Source organism: Ciconia boyciana, chromosome 2 (assembly GCF_034638445.1).
Source record: "Ciconia boyciana chromosome 2, ASM3463844v1, whole genome shotgun sequence".
NCBI classification, from domain to species: Eukaryota; Metazoa; Chordata; class Aves; order Ciconiiformes; family Ciconiidae; genus Ciconia; species Ciconia boyciana.
Window position 1 is genome coordinate 29,901,736 of NC_132935.1, and position 27,478 is coordinate 29,929,213.

The following is a 27,478-nucleotide window of genomic DNA, read 5'->3' on the forward strand; positions in this document are numbered from 1 at the left end:
TCCCAGGCATTGGCCAAAGGCACTGAAGTGGCAAATGTGAAGTAGGCATGCAAGGAGGGCCTTTACACTCTGTTCTGGCACTCGTCTAATTATGAAACTCCTATGACAAAATTTTGTTATGGTGGCTCAATAGACATAGAAGCCTGAAGTATTCCAAATTTGTTGAAGCATATACAAACTTTTACCTGCTTGGTAGGGATATACCCTCTTTTTCATTTCAGGATGGTTTTATGATCACTGAGAAACTGCAGTCCTCAGTGCTGATCCCCACAAAAGTAACTGAACACTCCCACTGGCCATATTTATTAAACAGGCAGCTGTTCCACTTCCAGCCGTTCTCCCCCTTCTTTCTGCATACTCAACCTCTTTTTTTCCACTCTTACTTTTCAAAATGAAATGCACCTATGTAAGCCCTATCTCTCAAATCAACGTCAAATATTAACACAACTACAATTTTGGCCCTTAAAAGGCACACTTGGCAAAGTGATTTGCAGGCAAAAGCTAACAGACGTTACCATACAGAGGTGTGTGTATACACGTATACAGAAGTATCTTGAGAACCAAAGTCTGTAGATACAGCAAGTAAAGCAAGCACAAAGTCTCAGCTCCCCTGCTCAGCCCATTCACTTTGCAGCAGGATTCTTAGGAGGTTGCAGTTTGTAGGTGCTGAAGTAGTTCACCACTTGCTGAGGGACTTCTGCCAGGACACACTGCGCCAGAGCTTCTTTTGGAGACTTATAAAAGAAGAACACCAAGTTTCAGTTTCCACCAACTGTTAAAGGAGATCCTAAGACAGGTAAGAAGCACCTCCTTGACTAGGTCAATTTAAAGTCTGACATTTTACAGAGGACTTTACACAGCACCCTTGTGGGACAGATGGAAGCTTCCCTGACATCTTTACCTTCTTGCTCCCACTACCAGGAACCAGCTGGCTGCCTTGTTCCACTGAAGTAATAGGAGCTGGGTGCACAAAGGGCTGCCATCTCTGAAGATACCTTTTGTCATATGAAATAGACATACAGAGTGCAGATGTCTAACTTCAGCCATGCAAACACACTTCCACTATCTGCTTAAGATGACCCTTCAGAGGCTTGTCTAACAATCTGCAAGCTTTTGCACCAAGTGCAATCCACAGTAACTGTATTGCTACAGAGCAGCTCTTCTAGAGATACTGTTTTTACTGTATCCATGGGAAAAAAAGGCACCCCTTTTTCTAGAAACTGAAAGCTTTTGAATATATAATTTTATACTGAATGTTGACCCTAGTTAATCTACATCCAAGTGCATTATTCAGTAAGCATATTCTATATTGATTTTGCTCTCTTTCTCCTTTCAGTTTGCCTGAGTTCCTCTGAGATTAAACAAAGAGCTTGTATCAAAAGTAAAAATAAAAAAATTAAGACAAAATAAGGAGGTATAAGGAGTATTACTAACAGGGTTAATATTAAGAAACAAAACAAAATTAGAACATATTAGGATGGAAATAAAAATACTGATCTTACCTTCCCCATCCTGAGGAAATTTTGTTGGTTTTTTTTTTTGTTTTAAAAATCAACTTTTTCCATCAATATGACATTTAAAAGCCGGACTATATTAGCCTGTGCACATTTTATTGGGTTCTATAGCAAAAAATCAGGACTCCACTCTTTCACCACCCATTTTTTGGTACATTTGCTTTAATGAAAATGAAAACTATCACCATTATTGTGTCCACACACAATTTATACCGATTACGATCTCCCTGATTTAGTCTTGAATTTTAACACTGCACTAAAACGTGAGACTAATCCACATTTACAAATGGGCATCCACAATAAAAAACTCTTTTCCATAAGGACAAAACCACAGTAAGTTCTTCCTCCCAAATGAAAAACATACCCATTTGTTTAATCGAGCCGGAGGGAGATTTACAAAGGTCATCCCCCTGCAGCAACTTGTCAGAAACGCAGTGCTCAAACCAGAAATGGAGTCTTTTTAAACATGAATCAGCTCACCTAATGGAAATTCTACAGATGCTGAAGTCTTCTGTCTTTTTTTTTTTTTAGCATTTGATAAAGACTTACCCAGACTTCAGAGTTCATTTTAGAGATTAGAGTCACTGCAAAAGCTTAGGACTATACGTAGGATATCCTAGCAAACCCAGCATACCTCTACAATATTTATTAAACATACTGTTAAGGTTACTTACATTTTGGAACTTCCTGAATGGCACAAACTGGACAATGTCTCTGACAGCTGCTTCTCCTGATGAGGACCTAAGAACTCCATTGTCACCATCAAGAAACTCCATAGCATCAAAGTCTGCTCCTCCAACACCAACAATGATAATGGACATGGGCAATTTCGAAGCATTAACTATGGCAGTTCGAGTTTGATCAAGGTCTGTTATCACACCATCCGTTATGATCAGAAGTATAAAGTATTGCTGTCAAATCAATAAACACTGTGTTATGATAAAGAAATAGAAAACATGTAGGCATGTATACTTAGAAAAATGCACATACAGACTAAATACTGTTGTCACTTTGAACATGCTCAATGCACTCACTGAATTTTACAATCAAACATCTAAGTTGTGGTCAGGCTTCATCTGTACAGTCTGAAGAAATTTATAAGGACAACATAATCAATCTTCTTTTAAAAGAAGTCATCTTTAAACAGCTACCTCCCAAAAACCTGATGGTATCACACTACTTCTCCTCTCCAAAATCCCCAGAAAAAACCAACAGTTAACCTGTCTTCCAAGGATTTGTCCTGGGACAGAAGGCAGTCTGTTGAGGTTTTAGACAGATAACACCTGTGAAACTTGTATTTGTTTCCTTTCTGGTCTATCAATACCTTTATGAAATGCTACCCTTCACTTCATTCAGTTAGAACAGATGAACAAAAGGGTGCTACCAAGGGTAATGGAACAGGCCTTCATTTTTTCAGTGTATCCCTAAAATCCTAAGTATAGATTAAAACACATCTTTTTGTGATGAAAAACAGCAGGTCCATTATCAAATTCCTTTAATAATGTTTTCTAGCTGCTTTATGAAGTTAATTACCAAGGCATCTGAGACCACCTTGCAGTACTTCTGTAATTTATTCAAATACCACTTCAGTTGCTTCCACTATACTGCCAGGGCTTCTAAAAGTTGCCATCTTAGCCTCTGTTCTGGATTGAAGTATCAAGGACAAGCTAGAAGTATGAAGTTCAGAAACTATCAAACACTTTTTGAACTTCTGGTCTTCTCTCATTTGGTTCATTTCAGACGATTACTGGGCAGCACAAATTCAAGTTCCAAATGTACTCCCAGTATTCTTAGAAGTCTTCCTCTTCAGTACTTTGCCTCCCATCTTCCCTTATCTGCTTCCAAAAATAATTCGTTTTCCCTTATCTCCTGTGTTCAAGTATCACCTTTTCTCACTGCTCCCCAGCACTCCATTCCCCCACTCCAGCAAGAATGTCTACAAAGCAACCATGATCAGAGAAGCCTATGACCAGCAGCATGATAGCACATCACATTGGATTTCTTTCTCTCTTCTTATACTTCTCCCATACTGGAAAAAAACCATCCCCCAAAACAAAACCCAAATCAAAATACCTACAATATGCATTAAATGGCAAGGCAGCAAAACTTCTTCAATACATCCTTTCAGGCAGAAAAAATAAATCTCTTGCTAGGCATATTGCACTCTCAGGAAAGAAAAATAAGTACAAGAGGTTTTGCTACTTTCCTTATATATATATATATATATATATATATATATATATATATATATATATATATATATATATATATATATATATATATATATATATATATATATATGTAGGTGAAAGTTACTACTGAAAGACTACCAAGGCAAAACCTTATAAACCTCTTGGCATATGAAAATCCATAGCTCTTTTCCAAATTGGTTTCCACAGGTACTTTTATATGCAAAAATAGTTAATCTTATTTTCCGATTTTACATGACATCTGAGATACCAGTATTTGCTATCATCAATGATTTAGGATATATATGGCTTCAGATTTGCTGAACTTGCATGGATTATTGTCTAAATGATTCTATAATCAAGACTTGCTCTTCAGACTTCCTATTTCTTAATATGGTCAACAACTCGTGCATACAATTTAATAGGGAGGAGGGCACAGCACATACAGCACCTAAAGCTTTATAGTAAGGACACTTAATTATCTATGTTGGTACCTAGGTGTCAGGAGCTATATCCTCCATTTCTTCATTACCTTACTTAATTTTCTCTCTCAGCTATCTGATGTGAAACAAGGTCTAGTTGTTTCACAGATTTAACTTCTCAGCTGAAGTTAAATCACTCTCCTATATTCAAAGGCTTACATTAGATTTTAACACCTGTATAGCACTGCAAGAGCTTTGAATAGAAGATACCATAAAGGTGCCATGTATTTTTAAGTTGATATTTCAACTCTGAAGAGTTTATTTAGTTAATTTAGGAGAGAATTGTTGTGTACAATCTGCAAAAATCAGTTAGCTTTTTATACCCTTTTAAGGGTACCAAACACCAATTCACAAGGTAAATGCCCAGCTGTTGAAACAAGTACACTTACAAGCTTAAAAAAGAAAAATAGTATTTATAAACTAGACGGGAAAGAAAAAAGTAAGAAAAATACACACACTACCATAAAGAACTTACAGATGCTGTTTGCTGTTGTGTAGCTGCAGCAGCAAATCTTGACACATGATTTATAATTGGAGAAAAATTTGTTGGCCCATATAACTTCACTTGAGGAAGACAAGCCCGATATGCATCAACAATGCCTTGGATTCCTAGAGAACACAAATAGATCATATTAATTTTTTCATATTAGAATTAGGACATTTTGAAACACTCCATCTTCCTAAAACACTGTACATATCAGTTATTTAAAGTGATGATGCAAAGATTTAAAACTAACCATGACAAAAAAAATAAATGATTCATGAGCAATGGAGGCCTTCAGCTTGACCAATGCTTAACACACATTCTTAACATGCTTGGCTTTATGTGAATAGAAAGGCCAAATACTGTACACTCAAAGTGCGTGTAACTGAATTACAACAGTTCTCTTCACCTGGAGGCTTGTGGTATTTTGTAGTGCAATCAGAGAGGCCGTGTTGAACAGGCACTAGCAGCATCATACTCAAACCAGACAACTCCACACCAGCAGTGAAGTAGAATGAAGTGGCTTGACAACATGAGACAACCGTTCCCAGCTTACCTGTACTGTGCCCTAGCTGTTTAAAACACTTCTTTCACAAGTCATTACAGAAGAGAGACCAAATGCTATTTCTAATAACTAAGAAAATGGTTACAAAATTGTTTCCTGCTACACAACTAAGCTCATTACTTAATTAGAACAACATGCTTCACAGTTCACCTTTCAAGTGTTTTTACCCCTTCACCTTAGACTTTTTATTCTCTAGGTCTGATGTTACTTTCTCAGACTTACCATTACAGAATGGGTTTGATGGGTTAAAATTTAATGGGAACTCATGTGACACCTGTCAATACACAAAAGACAGTCAGGACTGTATATACAATCTCCTGAAGTAAATGCTTTTAGTTGTCTTATGTAGTGCATTTACATATTCCATTACCTGAAAGGAAGGAGGAATTTGTGCACCAAATCCAAAGGCTGGAAACATCTTATCTCTAAAAAAGCAATTTTAAAGAAAATGAAGTGAGTGCCTTCCTTTAACAGCTGTCATAGTTCAGTAAGTTTAGCTAATCAGTGCTGCTTTTGATCATTAAAAATGTTGTTTATTAAGCATTAAGAAGCAAAATTAAATGGAATTTCCCCCCGTAATTGTTTCTAGGACCAAAACCAGTCTTTAACACCAAATTGGCAAGAATGCAAGCATTTATTTAAATTAATGCCGCTCTTTACATCACAGATGAAAAGCCTTGCTTGTCTGCTGTAAACACAAGCTTCTGTTTGTGATTATGTGACTGTGCAGTGATTATGAAGTCTTTTAACTCTACATTTCATCTCAGAAGTTTCATTCCGATATATCCGCTGGCATCTTCAACACTGGTTTAAGAAACTACCACAAAAATCTATACATACCTAAAAAATTATTTAAATAAAAACCTAAAACTTACGTATCATAATCCTGAATGACCATTCCTACAGACCAAATGGCTGTTAGGTATTCATTAACTCCATTAGGGCTGAGGTAATGCAGAGAGTCTGGAGAGCGAGGGTCTCCATTGGAGCCTGTAAAATCTATCCCCACCTGTCAAATGCAGTATTTATATCAAATTGCTGTTAGAGGTAAAATTATGTTTCTTATCTTTGGCAAAGCCAAAGTGAAAATCATAAAAGAACTGTAAACAGTAGTTACCAGAACATCTACAAATCTAACAGGCATAATACTTAGATGCAGGTTTCTTGGAATATTAACACTCCTAAAAAAATGCCACGACAAAACCAGCAGAAGCTCTGCATCTCTCAGAAAGGTTGAAATGACTTTTATCTGTCAGGTTTTCATTGTGTTTACTTGCAGCTACCATTCACAGCAGCTCTTCAATAGCTGTTAAATTAATTTCATCCTGTATCTTGCTATATACACCTTTCCTCTCAAAAGTAAGACACCACAGAAGCCTAGCGACAGTTCTTCCTCTGACCTCAATGGGTCTTCTCTGCTTTGGTGATGAGGCATGTTACCAGGGTGAAGACATCTTACTGTTATTTGCGCTGCATTTGGTTCATGAATTACATAACTTAAGGGTCCTAACCCATATGATGGCTTCTGTATGTTGCCTTCATTAACCAAAGGGCCCTGAAAAGCACCTTCAAGGGCAAAAGTGAAATCTTTGGTCAGAGGAAGAGGGGGAGGGAAAGGAAAAAAAAAAAAAAAGCCCTTATGAAAAGGAAACTTGAAGTAAATCAGAGAACTGTAAATTTCTCCTTGGTTTCCATCCACACAGCTCAGCTAGTTCCTAACGAACATAGCTACAGGTTCAGAACTTTGTGCCATGAGCAAAGAAAGTAATTTTTTCTAAACAGACTAGATGAACTCTGGCAAAATGGCTTCCCGCCTCCATGCTACAGAACACAAAAACAAAAACAAACCAACAATAAGTGGTTGCCTGTGCTCTTCATGTGATTACATACTTCAGTTTGTTCCAAAACTCAAAAGCTACTTTATATAAATTATTTAACTTACTGTGAAATTCAGCTGACACCCGCCCATGATATAATCAAGGAATGTGCATTCTACTATGATCTAAAAATAGAAGTTAAAGATAGAAATTAACCTTTTTTTTAATGGGAGAAAACCAGTAAGTATTATTGCAGCAACTTTTGAGGTTCCAGATTTGTTATCTTTACCCATGCAAAGCACTACTTTATCTATAGATATCCCACCTACCAACTGCAGTGAGGGTATTTACAGTGTGTGCCATCACACACTCAGTGCATCAGAATCAAGCCTTTTACAAAATTACAGGCAGACAACAAAGCAGCTCCAAAAGCACTATTATTTATAAAACAACATATTATGACAGACTTACCAGATATTATTTCACCATAAAACAGTGAGTTGGGAAATGCAGTGGTTCAGGAATGGCCTTACAAATTGGTAAGCAACCTTTGCCATATAGATGGCATCTTCAAGACAAAGTGAGGGGACAGGGGTGGACAGACACATGATTCAGCTGTCAGTCTGTCTCCTTATATGAATCAAAGCCCTTAAGTATTTACTGAGGCTGAAACTTTCAGACATTTTAAAGTTTCTTACAGTTTGAGGGTTAACTCATACTAGATGAGAGTTGTTATGCCTGAACACTTAAAAATAAGAGTCATACCAGAATATATTACTGACCTCACAGTGCTTAACACTCACAATGCCAGAGTTTTTATAGTTTTTTTTCTTCTGTCTTTTCTTTTCATTGATGCACTCAAATTCAACCTGCATGAATGCAAACAAATCCAACAAAACAACTATAAATATCATTTATGCAACAATTTTAAAAATGCTTTATTTGAGGACTGATAGTTTGGGCTTGTATTAAAAATGAAGTTTATTTTACTATCAAGCAAAATTAAACCTAGCCTGCCCAAAATCAGCAAGAAAACCCCCATTATCAATACAGAAATCCTCTCTGACCCAAAAGCTTACAAAAAAGTTTGTTAGACAACTGTATTTCAACCAGACGAAGAAATTCTGTACCATTTTCCCTCTGAGAATTCTGTTAACAACTTTCTTTTCGGTAAAAACATGGTGATTCAGGCAAAGCATCACTGTTTCCAGCAGCCATGGCAGTAACGTACGAAATAAGAGGTATATGTTTAAGCTTTCCAAAATTAGTTGTTGAGGCTTCATCAACTAAACCAATACCTTAACCTATGAGTATAATCAACAGCTAGGCAGGTTAAGCAGCTTCTGCCATCATACAGTCATGATGGCACGATGCAGAATGTCTGATGCATAAACAGTCTGAGGAGGTATTCCAGACATGCCTTCTGGCTCAGTGCCAGAAAAAGGTTCCACTGCTTCAGTTTAAGTTAATTAAGTTTTAAAAAGTGATCTTGCAATTAATGTCAAGCGAACATATGCACTAACAAGGTCAGCACCCGAGAAGTCTACATACCTCTTCTTTACCTACTTTTTTTTGGACATTTCACCACCACCATCACTTCTATTTGATGGAAATTGTCTTTCAGGGACTTGTTTCTGTACTATGTCAATTGGTGAGGTACTCACTAATAACGACCATGGGATACAGAGCATGTACAATCTGTCAACTACATTTTATAGGCCTCCAACCAGAGCACACTAACAGCATACCTGGGGGGAAGATACACATTGCTGGAGACACAGCAATTCTCCAGAGAATGAAAAGTCACCTATTCACTCCAGTCATACAAGATCAGCTTTTTCAGCAGCTGAGGATAGAGAGTCACACCCATGCTCGCCTCAAGTAAACCTGAAAGAAGTTGTGCCAGATCTCCCACAGGTGCAGCTCATGTCAGAATTGTGGGAGTAACTAAAGATCACACTTGGAGTATATAAAGACAAATTCTAACGTGCCCTGAAAATATTTTACAGACGTTATAAAATTAATCAGATCACACAGGATTATAGGTTCCTTTTAAATTATAGTTCATTTTAAAAGTAGAAGAAACCTGGAGCACATTATTTGTGTTGTGTCTTATCTTCACTTCATCTTACTGACACAGCAGTAAGTTACTTAGAATAGGTATAGCCACAGTTCTCGTGAAAACAACTTTCTTAAAGCATTTCCAAAACTAGCACAGGCAGATTATAACTTAAAATACCTTTTCTTTAAATTCAAAAGAGACTGCACCTATCATGCTCCTAGGGGAGCAATGAAAATAGATATTTGTATTCTCAAGGAGCCTTTACACAACACCCTTCACACTCCACAGGAACTCACTATCACAGTTCTTACAAAATACATAAGCTTGCAAATGTGAACGTACAAACCTGCTAGGTTTGTTTAGTTTACGATACCGCTCTATAACAAAAGGGTAACTTTTTTTTTTTAAATGAAGAAAAGCGTCTTGTTAAAAGATTCATAGAATCTTCATTAAAAAAGCAGAAAAAATTATTTTATGAAATCCTTCTGCTCCCCCATTTTTTTTTTTTCCACAATTTAATTACAATAATAAGAAGGATCACTGTCAGCATTGAAAGCTAAACTGATAAAAGCCCTTGAAAATCTGGAAGAAATGAGAAAAACACCTAAGAGCTCCAGCTAGGCAGCATATGAATTACATGCATATGATATGAGTCCAAAATTCCTTACAAACAATATAAAACCTTAAGAGGCATTAAACTGAACCATGCATAATTCAAAATTAATTCAGAAACAAGTATCTAGAAGAAAAGCATGGCAGGGCACAAAACAGCAATCAAAAAACCACTACAGTCAAGGCTGACTCTTCACATTCAACAGCTCTGAAGAATTTAGTACAATGCAACACACAAGATGTTAGAAAAGTACAAGCAGGCACTCAATATATCCCATTATTATTAATTCAGGAGCAGTTCTGCAGGTTTTATAGAAATAAAGGAAAATATGGTAAAATATTTTGACAATATACATGTCCATAAAACAAAGACTTTTAAGGTTGCTATGCCACCTTTCTTCTTCTAAACATAAACCTTGTCTATTAAAAGGTTTGCAAATTCTTACAGTTCATCAGAACAGGAAAGGTAATTTCACTTTAAATAAGAGCCATCTAATGTAACACATTCAATTGCATTTTTGTGCAGTGGCATAAATTTTGAATTTTTTAATATTCACTGAAATATGCATGATAGTTGGTAAGTGCCACACTTTAAATAAAGGATTGAATAAAATCTCAAAAAAATACCACAAGCTTTGGCCTTTTAACTGCAGTGACATTTGTACTGCATTCTGTCTTTGATACTCCAAATTTTTTCATTTCTGTATTTTTATGATTAGTGAAATTCATTTGTGCTGATGGTTGGGTATTTAGATATGTAATATTAAAAACTGTAACCAAGATATTAATCCTAGGAAAGTGGATGCATAATGTAAATGCTGAGTCAGCCTCAGCTACAGTAGCATTGTTAAGCTGTAGCCTAACACAACTTCCATACCTGCAAGTCAAGTGACATAACCTTTGCTCCAAAATGCATAAAACAGCTTATCAAAAACACACAGGCAGTTTAGACTATGTAAGACTTACAGGTGAGGACCGAGATGCTTCCTTCAGTTTTGACATTGTAGTTTGAAAACTTCCTATGAGATCATGAGACCCATCACTATCATAGTCATAGCACTCAACCTAAAATGAAGCATTATTCAATGTTAGTAACAGAAATGGCCCTACAAAAGCCATAAACACTGCAATGGCATTTCTAGTTCAGGCAAATGTGAACATCCAAAACATTCCTAAATCTCTTATATCATGGACTTTTTCCTCACATTGCAGTCTTAGAATGGCAAAGAGTTGCATCTAAAAATTATGGATTAAGATTCGGTAAAAGCCAATATACCCAGTTTGAGATCAGTTCTTCCACTGAAGTGAAGGAGAGATGAGAATACTAAGCAGTGTCAGGTCCCACATAAGCAGGTAACATCAATTATACTAAACTACATTTTGGGAGTGAGGGAGTGTCAGGAAGAGTAGGAAAACAACCTGTGGGTTTTTTTACTGTCATCATGGATTAAGAGACTTAGTTAAATTTCCTTAATACCTCGGAAAAAACTATCTCTGAGCATCCAGCTAAAAATTTAGTAAATCAGTTATTCAGTGATCACAAGAGCTTTATTAATACTTTTATATTACTTTACTAAACTTCAGGATAACTCAGAATTTACAAGTATATGAAGGTTCAGCCTAAATCTAGAAACAAGACTTGAATTTTTTTTTTTTATTTTTTTTTTAAGATTAGCAAATTTAAACAGTCACTATGATCCACACTTCATGGATCTGAATGTCAACTAAAAATCCTCTTTTCCTGTATTCAATGTTTAATGCTAGTTTTACTATTCAATCAACTCATCTTTTAACACCCCAATCCACCACAGAAGGCAGAATAACTGAAAAATAGACTTTTTTTTTCTGTTTGACAACCTATCAGTTTAAGTGAGCATAATTTTACCACTGTTACTTTAACCTTATAGCGTCCTCAATTTTTGTTTTTTAAAAGCTCAACTTATGAATGTGCCCCAACTGCCTTTCTAGATAAAAAGCTGGTTATTTATCTATAATAGCATATGCTAATTCCATCCACTTCTGCTATTTTATTTCAGTTTTGCAACAGAGACATGCAAGCTAACGTAATCAAATAACAGAAAAACAAATTAAAATAATTTAATAATAATAATAATCATTAATAATAATAATAAATCAAGAGTCATAGTAGGGATCCCCCATTATTTGGAATCAAAACAAACTTCAATAAAAACTTTTCTGAATATATATGGTTTAAACTGAACAGCTATTTTCACATCCATCTTTCCAAACTGAAAAAATCCTACGTTATATTCAAGAAACAACTTAGTTGATTACTTGGCCACTTCATTTAGGAATAACAAAGTAAAGCAAACAACTTCAACATACACTTGAGCTTCTGACAGGAATTAACTTTCTGAAAACAAACAGTAATGTTGAAGTACAAAATATGATGTGTAGATTGCAAGTTCTGCACTGGGCAGAACATGCCTCTGTTGCAGTTTGCACTACCAGAACATTTTGAACGCACTAGTAAATAAATAAAATGCATGCACATGCACTGAATAGCAACTTAAATCTCATACAAGCAGCCATAGTACTAACAGACTGATGTTCATGGCAGATGCTGTGTAAAAATTCTTTTGAATGCCATAAATTAAGCCAATCAAATACTCAGCCAAGTGCTTCAGTACCTGAAATTTAAAACTGAAGACATTTCCTGAGCCAAAAGTTACGATACCTGTCCACAGTTAGCACAGTTATTTCTTTTTTCCTTTTAAAGGGATTAAAGTTTGTCTTGCTTGATATATTTCACCCATCTAAGCCAATTTTTAATACTTACTCCAGGCAAGACAGAAATATTTCTTTTGTTCCATATATGTTCACCTGGACACACAATAGCGCTATGGAACCACGTGATAAAATTGCATATATATCTTCCCCAGCAGAACTAGGCATGCTTGCTCCAGATGACAGGCTCACATTTTCAACACAGAAAGACTTCACTGACTGCAAACACACTCACATGGAATATAGCAGTAAATCCAGAAGATATAGAATCAACTTGGTTTGTGCATTGCTGAGGATACACAAACTAAGCCATTAAATAGGTGAAAAGCCACTCATTATGGAAAAGCTGGTGGGTTTACTTACTATGACAAATAGCCCATTACGTATGCAACTGTGTGCATATAAAAGTGTTAAAAGTATTGTTTAATCCTTCAACAACATTATAATACAATTCTGTCTGCATTTTGATGTTTGAAGTGATAGCTTCCGGATTTCTAAGTTAAGACATAATCCTACTGTCTGTCTGCAAGTCCATAACAACTCCAAGTAAAATCTCTTTCCTCTGGAAATAAACCTACACTTCTGAGGTAAGATTCCAAAGAACAGACTTTATTAAAATAATGACATAGCTCAGAATAACTCCATCTTAACAGACATATTTTAATCAATGGTCTACAGTTTTAGTATGGCTGTTTACTGAAAAAGATAAATATATTTAGAATATATGGAAATGTAAGAGTGGTCACAGCTATTTTGGGGAAAAGGGAAGCAGAAAGGAATGCGAAGGAAAAAACACAGAAGCAGCAAGGGAAGCAGGTTCTGGGCTTGTAAAGTTGTTCATTAGTCTGCTCTATAGTTATGTATTTAAATTTATACAGGTGCTTGTAACACCCAGATCTCTGTGGCTGTTAAGCATTTTCCAGGACTGCCTCAAGTCATATGACTAATACCTGTCACATGCAGATCATGCTCTCATTTTTCTTTCCCAGAGGAAGAACGGCAAGTATGGTGGTTTGTTTCATTTGTTTTGGGTTTTTTTTTCAAATGCTAAAATATCGGGTTCCTAACATGTTCATAATAGCTAATGGCATTTGGATTTGTTGTTTAGCTTCCCCTAAAGCGAATTCCTGAAAAAAAACCACTCAGAAGCTAAACATAATTTATTCAAGTTAAGATTTGAAGATAGAGAGTTAAAGATCAGTCCTGGTAAAACTATCACTTCACAGGTTTGGCTCACTTCCTGACAGAAAATTTGGAGGAGAAAAGTTGCTACATCTGGTATCCACAAGATATGTCTGGTCCACATCTGTTATCTCAGTTAGTATATTAAGTGTAATTAATGGTATCAGGTAGTATATTAAGAATTTCATTAGTGTTCCCTATTGCACCAGTAACAAAGTATTACAAGATCCATAACGTAGAGCAGAGCATATTCTAGCTTTTACCACGCATCTTTCACTATACAGTATCTTAATGCCACCAATATTGGCTGATGCAACACTAAAACTGTACAATCTAAATAAGAAACTGAATTGGACATTTCAAAGCTACTTATGTTCAACTGGTTTCCCAGACTTTCAAAGACCAACTTTTACCAGATAACGCATCACAAATGTGAGATTTTTTTTTCTAAAACATGCGTCTCTGTGACTTTCAAATAAGAGCATGAAACAAGTAAGAGATAATAACCAGAATAACACACCTTCCATTTATTACATATCCTACTTTTTTTGTAATGCATTGATTCATACACATATTTCATATACACTACCTTGATTGACTTATCCATGTCACTGTAACACAGAGAATTGAGAGAGATTTTAAAGGGCCTCCAAACAGGATTCAGGTTGTTTTTAATGACCTGTAAAAAAAAAAAAAAAAAAGCCAGAATAGTATTATCCACAAGAATGGAAAGTAGTCATTGTAATTGGTCATACCTTCATGCCATGATTTTTGTTAAGAAGAACAGTTAACTAATGCTGCTGTCAATCACTTCCTGCAATCCAAATCCTAACATATAGGATATAAACAAACTAAACATTCCTAACATGCAGTAGTATTGTCCAAAAGAGATGGTATCTTTCAACTCCATATTTTTCTAGACTGCACTGTGATCTACTATATCATTCAGCTACCACACTGCAAAAAATTAAATTTATCATTACGTAAATATTGATTTTTTTAAAAATATGCGCACACATATATACATACACACAAACATATATAAAAGCATGACTTACAAAAAAAACATGGAAAAAGATTACATTGGAATTACTGAATACATCAATGCTCTGGAGATTACAATTCACTCCAGCTTATATTTATTCTGAAATGCCACTTATGGAAATGTTCCCTCACAAAATTCATGGTATAGTTAAGCAGAAACAGTACATGAGGATAAAAAGACACCCCTACTGCACACAGTCTCTCAAACAGAATGCTAAGTGATATTTAAGAATAATACTGAAGGATCTTCAGAATCCTTTAACTGGAAAGTATCTGTAATATACCAAATAATGACCTTAGAAAGCACAAGAAACTACATACAACAAGCAATACTTACTTAATAATACCTAATAATAGTAATACTTATACTTCCAGCACCGCAGAAGTGCAGAGAAAGAAATCCCTCTTTTGAAAATGAAAACAGTAAATGATAGTTAGTAACATAAAAAGGTTTTTAAAATCTGTAACATAAAGAACTAATCCTCCAGACAGTTCTAGGCTGGAACAGCAAATTCTGGATTCATTACTGAAATTGAAGATGACTGAAATCCTCATGGAAAAAGATACATTTTATGCAGAAGGACCACCTCATCAGAGAAACTATTTTTACAAATCTGACACAAAAAGGATTTATACTTCTTCAACATCCGTGCTTCAAATTAATATGGTCACCACTTCAAATGTGCACAGTACCTCAGTTGTGGCTAGGGCCTGAGCTTCCCATACAGTGAGACACTTGGAACCCACTCATACCCTGCGTCAGTTGCTGCCACTGGGACCTCTGCACCTCCTCCTGGGTGGAAGGCTGCTGCTGCTCAAGCACGGTTTCCCTCACTCAGCATTATCCTTGGCTTGCCCTTGCTATGCAAGCATTCAGTATAATTACTTTCATTAGTAAATGGTACAGCTAGGTGACACTGACGTAAGAACAGCAGAATCATGGAAATGCTCAAGTTCTAACCTCAGAGTAGCACAGAGACAAATGTCTCTGTGTGAGTACGCAGTACTTTTTCAACATTCGTTTTCTTCTACATTGCAGATAGTTTAAAAAAAAAAAAGTATTTTCCTTTAAAATAGGATGGCATAAACCAGAATCAGAGTAAGGTAGACCTCCTGTCCTATTAGAAAATCAGTGGAAGAGCTGAGGTGATTTCTAACTGGTCTGCATGTCAACTACCAGACCATTCTCTTCTTTTTGTAAGGCACTGTACCTCTAGTGCTGTGACACACTGGAAATCAAATAACCTTAATCTCTAGGTTGTTGACTGAAAATATCCTACCTCTGTTCTGTGAACCATCACCCAGTTTCCATCTCCAGTCTGCTTGTGGAATTCCAGATAAGGATCTGACTTTCCAAAAAAATCCTGTATTTAAAGAACATGTAATTATCCCAGAACAGCCTGTGGCATGAATGCCATTAAATGCTAGTTAAAACACACTTAGATTAACAAAAAGTAAACTAAATATTCAGGGAACAAAAGCTTTAGATGAAGAAATGCAAGTCTGATTATATTACCACCCGTGAAAGAAAGAAAACGTGGCATGTCTGTCAATTTAGGGTAAAAGTTCTGCAGCATCCACGTATGAAATACCTGACAGTTCAAGCAAAATAATACTTATACTAATAAGTACTATGATGCATAGTTAGGGAACTAAGGATTTCATCCAGTTCAAAAAAGTATCATTAAATTGATGGGGAAAAAGAATAACATTTTTTCCATTATTAATTTTATTTTAAATTTTGGTTATAAAAGTCTTTTTAAATACCGTATTTTTAGCCAGTCCCAAAATATTTAACATAACAGATTTATACACTCCAAATACACTCTTTACAGTTTCTTTGAGAGCACTAACAGGTAATAATTTATACAACTATTCAAACCAATGGATATACCAAAACTCCCTTATCTTTATGATTAAATATAAAGATTTACATTTAGATGGAAGCGTGCTATTCACAGAATATTCCTGCAATGCACTTGTCTTATTTACAAATATAATTCATTTCAAAACAGTCAATGAAGTTACTCTGAAGCAATCTTTCTTCAATTTCTTTTTTAGTGTAAGAAAAATCTTAATGGATTTAATTATTTCAGAAAAAAATAAGAAAGAACATTTTAATGCTTCCTGTTTTGACAAGATTCTGATTTTACTGCTTTATCAAAGAAACAGCAATAACTTAAATACCTTATTGTCCAGTTTCCTTGCTTCTACTTCCAATACAACCACCCTGTTATCCTTCACTTCTTCTGCTGTAATCTAGATGGGCAAACAAAATAAAATACTTATTTTGTATACAGGAACTACATAGAGTTTAACATATTCACAACACTCCTATGACAGGTCCATTACAAAAAATCATGTTTGCTCACAAATGAAGCACTGAAAAATGGGGTGGGGGGAGAGAGGAACAATTTGATTTGACATTGGGATTCACTAGATGATGACACTGACAATTAAAGCTACTGCCCAAACAGTAGCACATCGGATGCCCTGATTATTTTGATGGATGCAATGAGACTTATAGATGCAGAAGGTGGGCTGCTCTCCTTTTGGATGACAAAGAAATATTAGTGGAGGAAAAAAAGATGCTTTAAGATACTTTTTACAGCACTGTAAATTAGACAGACTGTGTTGAAGCTACTAACTAACTAAAAAACCCACAAAACCATTTAAGGATAAACGCTGAGGAGATTTATTGTCTTAATTGTCTTACCGTAATACTTCCTCTTCCAGCAGGTCTGCCATTTTTAAGTACTAATGGTTTTGTTAGAGTCCTGCTAGAAACTATCTGCCAAGACAAAATTTGAGTATCAAGCATTATTAGCACAATTCAATAGATTTTCAAAGGAATGAAATTAGATAGCGAGGTATTTTTGTTTTAGGAATTTTTCCTTCATCATGAAGATGACAGCTTTACATTTACTTCCCATGATCTCCTATAAATAAATAGGTAATACTTGATACACTTCAAAATTTTAAAATACATATGCAGATGAACACATGCAGAGTTTCAGGAGCAATATGAAATAAAAAGTCTTGTAGTAACATGATACACATACATGGACAAAGATAATACCTTAAGTTCCAGTCTCAAATTGTTCTGAAGTTTTTCATACATACCATTCAAACACATGCAAGCCATGTTTCATGAACAGCTTCAGCAAACAGATTTATAAACACAGTGTTTGTCATGCAAACAAACATCAGCCTTCCCCTGCAGTGTTTCTAGTTGATTTTATTTTATCCTCTTCAGGCAATGCTTTCTCAGAAGTGTGTCTACTCGTTCTACAAGTCCTTCTTTACATTAAGAATGAATGATTTCTTAATGTATGAATGATTCATCATTTCACAATGCCTCTGTCTTCATAATGCACTTACAATAAAAATACTTTAGACACAGGGGAAGAAAAATCCCAAGAAGACTCTCCTGAGAAGAAATGCCTTTGAAGGATCTATTAGAAAAAAACAAGTTAAAAAGAAGCTGCCCAGTTGTGGTAGCACCAATAGCAGAATTCGACAGGGAAACAGGACTGAAATCGACACTAGACAGAACCAGAATCACTGCTTGCCTTAAGTGGAAAGCAAATTACAAGGTTAACGTGGCCCTGTGAACACTCTTATGTTGCTGTACACCAATTCTCTTTTTAAGGAGCATAAAAATAAGAATTTGAGTATTAGAGTAAATAAACAGCAATTACTACTCTGTGCTCATTGACAGTCCACTTACTTTCAGACAGCAGTCTGGACAGTCACCATTCTAGAATACATTTCAGGGCATCATCTCAAGACCTTTCGCAAATAAAATGTATATGCACTGAACTGAGGCTTGAAAAAACAAATTAAGGGAATTCTATTCTATTTAAGAGTACCCCAACTACACAAGAACATAGTGATAAATTTAAGATAAAAGTGGTTAACTTATATCTTCTTAATTCTAAGGGAAATCATCTTGCATACTTACTTGTCCCAGTGTGCATTCAAATTCTCCTAAGAAGTCATCATCATTCAGATCAAAGGTTTTGTTATCGATGTCATATATTCCAAATTTAAGTTTCTGAACAAGCTCAAAATAGTAATCAATTAGGAATTTCTTGGCAAACTTTGGGTTCAAGGAATTCTTAACTCTTTCTGTGCGATTAAGCTGCAGTTAGAAAGATATCACTTTATTCAGTATTTCATCAACCAAGCATGCACTCAAATCAAATAACATAGTATTAAAGACTTTCAAAAGTTCTTCTTACTATAAAGTATAAAGCTATGTCTTCCTACAAACCTTTCATCAAATATAAATAACCACATTATATTACAAAACCCACTGCTGTAAGTCTGAGATATTTGAGGACCTGTTTTTCTTCGCTCCCTGTAAGGAGCATCTATTCCTGTTTAGGGAAGACCAACATAAAAATGGTATATTGTCAAATCCAGGATTGGACCCTAGTTTTAGAGTACTGTATTTATAAAAGCACATTTAAGCACTTGGAAGGCTTCTTCTGTTGGTCCACACATGGCTGGGGGAACAGTGCTAAAAATCAGACAGGTGTAAGTTTTTATTAGAAAACAACTATTAGTGTGCTACCTCTAACTTTTTATAGACATAATCTAATGAAAAGTATTCACAGGTGCTGGTATGTAATTAAAATATTTTAATGAAATCATACGCTCCAGTGTCTTAAAAGGTCTGACAAGTTAGACTGTGTTTTTAGCAGATTCATGAGAAGCATCACACTGTACCTCATACCACTGCTGACCACTCGTGTTCTGGAGAAGCACACACAGCGGGTCTGACTTGGAACCAACATCTTTATCCAAGAGATTGGTGCAGGCAATAGTCAGCTCCACCTTTGTCACACACTGTGCTGCCATTTGTTAAGCTAGAAAGCAGCAACAGAAATCATTATTTTAAACGTGGCTAAAAAGCAAACAATAGGATTGTCATAATGCATTAATTCTCTGACTGATCATCAGAATTGTTAGCTTGTCAGGACAGAGATTTGAGGCTCCAAATGCAAATTTTAAGATTTATGATGTACCAACATTACAGTATTACTGTCATACTCTTGGCTTTGCCACATAGGTATAAAACTTCATTTCAAAATCTGCACATAAAAAACAAGATCAGGTTTCTCAGAACGCTTGAGGAATCAAATGGAAAACAGGATACACCACAAAGAAAGCACAGCGGTTTAAACTGCTGACAATAAAACTTCGCAAGCTTTAAATTACATCCTGTAAAGCCCACATGAATGCCAGTATCTTACAATGTAGATATTAATAATAATTCAATGAATAAGGAAAAAAATTGTAAGACACACTCCCCCACCAAACCTTTCTAACAAAATACTGAAGCCATGAGCATGGCAGAATTGGAAAAGGAGTTTAAGTGGGTAACAGGAAGAGGTGATCTTGCTTTAGTAAATCTTCAAAAACAACTATTATTTTTAATAATAGGGATAAACAACTTTGAAGTCAAGTAACAACTGAGCATTAGGAGGAAGTGTTCTTTCTGCAGGTTTGTTGAAAAAAAAAAAAAAAAAGAACAACTGAAAGCTTTCTCACATTTCCTCTTAAGTATCGAGATCATTCTCCACTGGAACTGAGAAGACCAGCAGATATTACAAACCTACAGAAACTACTTCATTATCAGTTATGAATCCCACTCTGGGATAACAGGCATTTGCAAGCCTAATTAGCTCTGAGCCACAGATATTTTCTGTATAAAAAAATCTCTATAATTATACTCTTCAGGAATACAGCTGGTCATTTCCAACACCTCTTTGGGAGGTAAGCCTCTACAGTACAATTGCCCTTGACGCTAAACAGAATAAGGAAGGAAAGGCATCTACTTCTATCTAGCCAGCTCACTTGCATCATACACATATAGTGTACTTGAACATGAAACTATACTTAACCCAACCCATCTCTCTTCCTTTCACTGCATTCATATGGCTTTTGGTGAAAAGGAACTTTTTTTAGAGGCAAAAAGGGAAAGGAAGATGAAAAAGAGGAACGATGAACTGAAAACAGGAGAAAGAAAACACTGTGGTCTGAGGGAATTTTCCTGAAGCTTCCTGCATTCCACTAGGGCACACTTCACACATTGCCCCTCCATCTCTGTTTTGCCATCTCAGACACAGACCTTTTGGAGACTGAAGTAAGTATAAATGATCTGTAAAGGAACCACTCAAACATCCATGCACATACATTATTGTTAAGAAGCACGTCAGATTCATGGAAATCCTCCTGTACTTCCCAAACACCTAAACATGATGCCGTCTTTGAGTATCTTTTGCTCCCATAACTTTACCAAGTTTCAGTCATTGTCCTTGAGGGAAAAAAAGTGAAACTCTGAGTTCTAAGTATTTAAACTGTTTTTAAACCAACATCTTTTAGGCTTAGAAAACATACCTTTAAAAAGCAGTCTGCCCCCTTTTCCCTGGTTCTCTTTTTATACTGGTATTTTCCATTCCCTATTGCTTTCCTGGCTGCCAGACAGAGCTCATTAACAGTCAGTGGCTTTGCCCATAGAATCCAGTGCAGACCAGTGCATGACTCCTTAATGACTGTTTCCAGAAAAACAACTTTCTGCTGACAAAATGATGCTCTAATACCCACTGATGCTGCAACAGCAAGTAGAAAGGGTTTTCATGAAATTCAACAGAATTAAAACTTTAATTGAGATATATTTCTCAAAACAGTCACAATTTTCTTGCTCTAACTTCCCTGAAACTCATTATTATTGTGAGTCCCTGAAAGGACTTGTAGCCACATTTCTTTTGTTAAAGTAACGTTTCCAAAATCCCTGGTAAACAGATAGCATCCAGTCAACCTAAAAATCTGGTCAGCTTTTTCTACTTAGCCTGTGTGCATGTGCACGTCCCACTTCTCTTACAAGTACTTTCTCACATAAATACGTCAGTTCTGTTACTTCCTCTCCTCCTCCACACATCACTGACTCTCCCACTATGCATCTAATGTGGGAAAAGAGCAGATTTAGCAAAAGAGGTGCTGTGCAAAAAGCATCTTTTAACACACAGAGAAAGGAAGAATAAAAAAAGATGCTTCCCTTCCCTGAAATGCAAATGCTCTTGTTTGAGACCTAATAATTGCATCCACATTAGATAAAAGACAACTTCTAGCAAGAACATGTATTTATCCAAGTGGAGGATACTCAACTTGAAACCCAGGTAGAAAAGCAATACTTCCCAAATCCCGAGATGGCCCTTTAATCTCTTCCATTTCCAGTTTTGCAAAATCCAAGACAGAAAATAATGCAAGGGATTTTCCTCAGAGGTTTTGAGAATATTAGGAATCAATATTTGTATTTGTATAATGGAGAGGTCTGCAATACTTCTAATGCATTTCAAGAAATAATTTTGCTATTTTACTTGAAAAAAAAGACAACATGATTACCCATAATACCATAAAACTGATACATTTTACAGTAAGTAGTTGTACACAACCAGATTTTCAATAACATTATAAGCATTAAAAGTTTGTAAAATACTTAGTAGTGAGAAAAAGTCATACCTCATTAACCCAAAACAGTATTTATGGTAGTGAAACTCAGTACATAAACAACAGATACTTCTCACAACATTGCAGTCATTACAGAACTTGCAGAGGGCACACAGATGCTTCACATTTGAACTCAGAAGTCTTTTAAACAGCAATAGCTGTTGGAGCGCTGCATGTGCTGCACGAATCCTCGTAATCCCCTACTGCATAAAAGGAAGAATGACTCCAGCTCCACTCGGTTCTCCTCACGTCTGAAAGCCTGTGTTAGCTGAAAACTTCCAAAACAGGTTTGGGAGGTGGGTGGTAGGATTCCTAAAGATAATAAACATCCTCAAGAATCAAAAGTCACTGTCAGTAAGTAAGCATGCTCTTTTTGAAGACTTGATGGAATACAGAGTCTGGCAAATTGCAGTCTCTTCCGGATGGCGGATATAAGAAATCACGCCTGTGCTAGTGCACTACCTCTAAATACCATTCTACGACACACTATCAGATAGTGTGGCAAATCAGATGCAAAATATTCTAGATGTATGACTGGATTACTTGCATATTTGGAATATTGGAATAACTTTATATGGACAGATGGTATTGTTTGGGCTCTGGTAGGACAAGCCTTGACTGCCAGTAAATAACATCACATAACAAGAGACTTATTTATTCAATTAGTTATTGTTATGAAAGTAACTATGCTCCCCATTGGCCAAATATAATCAAAACCTCTGCTTTTCTCAAGCTATCAACTGTTTGTCCTCCATGTAGGGTACACCATAAAGTGAGGTAAAGCACACCAGAATGAGGCCAGATGACAGCTCAATAGCTTTTATGACCACAGGAGTGTATCAGGCTCTTAAAAACACCAATAATTCTGGACAGAAGACTGAAAATTACTGTATAAACTGTACAGCAGAACTTGTTACATCCAGACTCTGAACTGCAGCACTATACGGTCACAAGGGAGATACTTGTTCCTGATCCTATGCCATGTCTAGGCTGCTCAAGAGCATGATTACGTCAACTAAGTATATTACAAGTCCTTCTGCTTGAGCTGTCATTATCAAAGCAAAACTGTAAGTCAAGGACTAGTCCTGTCTTGCAGTTCCACTGAACATAAAGTTCTTTGAATTCCACTAATGATTCTACTGAAGATGTGGCGTTCACCAAATAACCCAGCCAATGTCTGCTTTTCAACAGAAACTGTAAACATGGCATTCTACTTGGAAAGGAACAGATCTATTATCAGAATAATCTTCTAACAGAACATTTGGGGACTGTCAGACTGCAGCAATCCTGTCAATGCTGCAATACCAGGGAGAGTACAGGCTTGCCCAGGTAACCTTCCAGCATAGTACAATATGTTCACAACTATAGGTCCTTCCCAATCTGACAAGCAGAAATACATAACTACAAGAAGACAAAAAGACTAATGAAGTGAGCACTGCTCTAGCTGGGTTTGGTATCACTGCCTTTAGTCACAAGTCTCAAAACTGTTCTGATGTAAGCTATTGCTGTCATAGAACATTTCCTAGTTCTGTGAACTACTAATGACAATAGACCAAAAATCCTTATTTTGTAGTTACTTCAGGGCCAAGATGGACATAGAAAAAGCAGGGGAAACATTTCAGAACTTGCTAATGAAGTCTGTTCCTAATCAGCTAATTTTCTAGCTATAATGCTACACTTAAGCATTTTATGTAAACCGTGTGCCAGACTGAAAAAGTCACTACCATATAGAAGCAGTGCTCTGATCCTTCTTGGATTATTAAGTATTTCCCATGAACCTGGGCAGATGACAACATGGAAAGAAATTAATTATCCAGATAGACTATAAAAACGAAAGTCTTGAACCAAGCCTAAACCTGAAATAATGCACATGAAGCTTTACTGTCCTGAACATTCAGTGTATGCAATTGTTCAGTCTCTGCTCTTTCAGACAGGACTAAGATACCATTTCTTGCAAACAGAAATTTTTGTGGTAAAGAGCTCTAGGCCTGTATTCCTTAGAACCTCTTTTACTGCATCTCAGACCAAGTAGTAACTGCACTTCTTGCAACAGCCTTTCACAAGAAGCATTCCGGTGAAGAGCTGGCACAAAGATGGACAAAACAAGATTTAAATGAAAATAACCTGGGAGACGATATCCATCTGACAATATAACCTGTTCAATCCATAATCTCAGCATAGTCCTCTAGCATCTCTTTGTAACAGATGCATATGCAAAGAGCAGAGAACGACAACATATTCCCAGAAAATATCACATCTGCTGGAAGAAGCTGACAATGAAATTATGACAAAGGGATCATTCTTTCCACTGATGGGACTAGTAGTGACACAATTTCTAGTGATCTTGGACTACCTGTATATAAATGTATATTTAAAAAAAACCTCAAGGTAACCCTTAAATTCTCAAGGAAACGGACCACCTCATAGGAGCTGACATTTCATATAAAGTTACAAAAGCTAAGATTGTTTCATAGCCTAATTTCATCACTGCATTTGAAAATTAGAGGCTTCTCTAAAAATCAAACCTCTAAATCTGAATTCTGGCTTCTCTCTTTCTCTCTCTTTACAGGCAACATAGCTGATAAAATTCTCATGTGGCACTAGCTGATGTGCTCACAAGTTGAATAACAGAAGCAGCTCAAAGTAATATCTCTCAACTTGAATCATTCTCTATTTGAAGAATCACACAAAACCTTGAGTGTAAACTATATCTTCTCATATTCACTATTTAGTATGCACGAAGGAATTGTATCATTCTTAATTGAACAAGTGAGATTACGCTGATAAAATCCTAATGACCACAGAACTCATTTTACTGGGGATTATGCCAAACAAAAATAGGAGCTAGTATTTTAGACAGGGACAGACTTTTTAGCAAGGCCTGTTGTGACAGGACAAGGAGCAATGGTTTTAAACTAAGGGAGGGCAGATTTAGACTAGATTTAAGAAATAAATTTTTTACAGTGAGGGTGGTGAGCACTGGAACAGGTTGCCCAGAGGCAGTGGAGGCCCCATCCCTGGAAACATTCAAGGTCAGGTTGGATGGAGCTCTGAGCAACCTGATCTAGTTAAAGATGTCCCTGCTCTTGCAGGGGGGTTGGACTAGATGACCTGTAAAGGTCTCTTCCAATCCAAAGCATTCTATGATTCTATGATTTAAGAAATCTGAGACATATGAGTGTGTGAGAAGGGAGACATTGTTTTCTCTATGGGAAATGAATCATCTATTTGTACAAGCTTCATCATACTCAGGCAGTTCAAATATTTATCTACTGGATTGGTAGCACACTGGTGTAACAAGTCAGACAATTATTTGTAGCTAGTTCCTATATATAAAAATCTATCATTAAGTGACATTGCCAAAGAACACATTTAGAATTCTATTTTTGAAAAAATCCCACTGCATAGACCAGAAACTATTAATTTGAGTTCTAGGACACGTGTTCACAAAATGACTTAGAAAGAGCCATTTCTAAATATCCTTCTGGTGACCTTTTTATTCCTGAATATGTGTGTTCACCCTTTAGGCGTATCTTTAATGCTGAGGGTTCTTCCCAGCATCCTCCTCACACAAAAGTATTTTAAGAACTTTGGGTGATGTTTTGATCCAAGTGAGCTAAACTATAAAAGATAATATTGTGCCCTGAACAAGAAAATTAAGAAACACGGATCTCCTGACTTCAAAATGTAGTTGTTTTAAGCAGACAGCATTCAACCAGGGGAAAATGTGTTTCCTGCATATATAAGAATATTTTAATGTCAATTACTTTATGGAAAACAATCTATCAACTATGCAATTTGAATAGTATCTTAAATTGTGTATTCTTCATTGCAATTTCTCTTTGTAGAGCCACTGACTGACTTTACATAATTAACATCATCCAGAAGAAAGAAAAACTTGAATCTCACTAAAACTTGCTGCGTTTTATTACAGAAACAAGATGCAAGTAATCTCATGTTTTAGACTAATCCTTCCTACAGTCCATTTCAAGTTGTAACACTTCACTGTTACAAATACCAGTTCTTAAAAATCAGGTTTTGGTAACTTACCTCAGAGGTCTGCCTCTAGGCTTCTCAGCAGAAGGCTAAAGCTTCAATAGTAGCATTAAAATGTGAAATGAAAGGAAATTAAAACCAAGAATTGTTATTCCCATATATCAATCAAAGTAACAGCTTTGAATGCATATACTTTGAGGAACTAGTGCTCCTCTTAAAATAAGTAACCTGTCCAACAGTTTTACGTGTCCATGACAGCAGCACTGTAAAGATTATTTATGGGAAACTCAGAGCCTTTGTTAGAGAACAAAGTACAATATAAATTAGATATTTAAAAAGTCCAGCAAGAAAAGCCCTTTAAGATTTTAAGAACAAAGATCAGATTACCTTTTTTGTCCTGTTAATTTAATGCTTTTTTTCCAATAAGGTGATAGTGCTTTAAAGTAAGTAGACCCAAATCAGTGGCTTGCAAGCTCCCAAAGTGGCTTATGCTCTAAGAAACCTATGCTTTCCTACACTGCTAAAGGTTGCTTAAGAAAAGTCCACAAAAACACTATCCCACAGTGGTCCAGCATATCATTTTATATCTCAGTATAAACAATAACACTAACTTCAAACTGACAATCACAAAATTACACTTTAACTTTACTATAGCCCAGATGTATTTCAAACCTTCCTACAGGCAAACCAAGAGCTGTCCAGTCAGCTGACCTTCAATTCTGTATCATAGCAGCTACCTGCACTCTGCATTCACTGTGCCTGGGAGGCATCATACATGCTCTGCATATACATAGGCAGTGGCTCAAACACAGGCACACAACAATCATGCTATTTCCTGGAACCATCAGATTATTGCACACATGCTAATCACCTACCATGAGGACTTCGTAATAACCCTCCAGGATGCGAGAAGCACCAGAAGCAAGTTGCCAACACTAGAACTAATTCAGCTGGCTCCTAACTGTGCCTTGGATAAAGCACTGAGTGAACATGTGCACTCAATCTAGCGAAAGGATGGGAACGATCGACCCGATACAGTCTTCTTTCAACCGTAGAAGAAAGTATGAAGCAAGTGATCCAAATCATTAAGACTACTGCTTAAACAGAAGCTTGGACCCAGCAACCTGGCCCCAAAACTCCTACATTCAGAAATCCTTCAAACGCTTAATAATGCCATTTTTAAATCCCTGAGCAACAGCATCTCATCTAAAGCAATATTAAAGACAAACCAAACAAATTAAACATAAAACAGTGAAGAGCACCAT

At 36.2% G+C, this 27,478-nt stretch overlaps 1 protein-coding gene across 8 annotated transcripts in view; it reads right to left on the minus strand.

The window, feature by feature from the left end:
* Positions 1 to 284: 284 nt before the first annotated feature.
* CPNE3 (copine 3) overlaps positions 285 to 27,478 on the minus strand; it is a 29,519-nt gene continuing 2,325 nt past the window's right edge. For 6 of the 8 annotated variants that reach the window (XM_072852261.1, XM_072852254.1, XM_072852255.1 and 3 more), the window contains 15 exons: positions 19,434 to 19,573; positions 18,664 to 18,843; positions 17,416 to 17,490; positions 16,887 to 16,958; positions 15,980 to 16,063; positions 14,245 to 14,334; positions 10,692 to 10,790; positions 7,834 to 7,920; positions 7,177 to 7,236; positions 6,110 to 6,243; positions 5,605 to 5,659; positions 5,457 to 5,508; positions 4,661 to 4,794; positions 2,189 to 2,425; positions 285 to 734 (listed from right to left, as the gene is read on the minus strand). In XM_072852261.1, coding sequence (XP_072708362.1) covers positions 624 to 734; positions 2,189 to 2,425; positions 4,661 to 4,794; positions 5,457 to 5,508; positions 5,605 to 5,659; positions 6,110 to 6,243; positions 7,177 to 7,236; positions 7,834 to 7,920; positions 10,692 to 10,790; positions 14,245 to 14,334; positions 15,980 to 16,063; positions 16,887 to 16,958; positions 17,416 to 17,490; positions 18,664 to 18,843; positions 19,434 to 19,565 — 1,602 coding nt within the window. In that variant the 5' untranslated portion in view covers positions 19,566 to 19,573 and the 3' untranslated portion in view covers positions 285 to 623. Of the gene's footprint in view, positions 735 to 2,188; positions 2,426 to 4,660; positions 4,795 to 5,456; positions 5,509 to 5,604; positions 5,660 to 6,109; positions 6,244 to 7,176; positions 7,237 to 7,833; positions 7,921 to 10,691; positions 10,791 to 14,244; positions 14,335 to 15,979; positions 16,064 to 16,886; positions 16,959 to 17,415; positions 17,491 to 18,663; positions 18,844 to 19,433; positions 19,574 to 20,903; positions 21,025 to 21,107; positions 21,320 to 22,229; positions 22,507 to 27,478 lie in introns of those variants that run through there. The other 2 variants (XM_072852256.1, XM_072852257.1) reach the window with 2 other exon arrangements.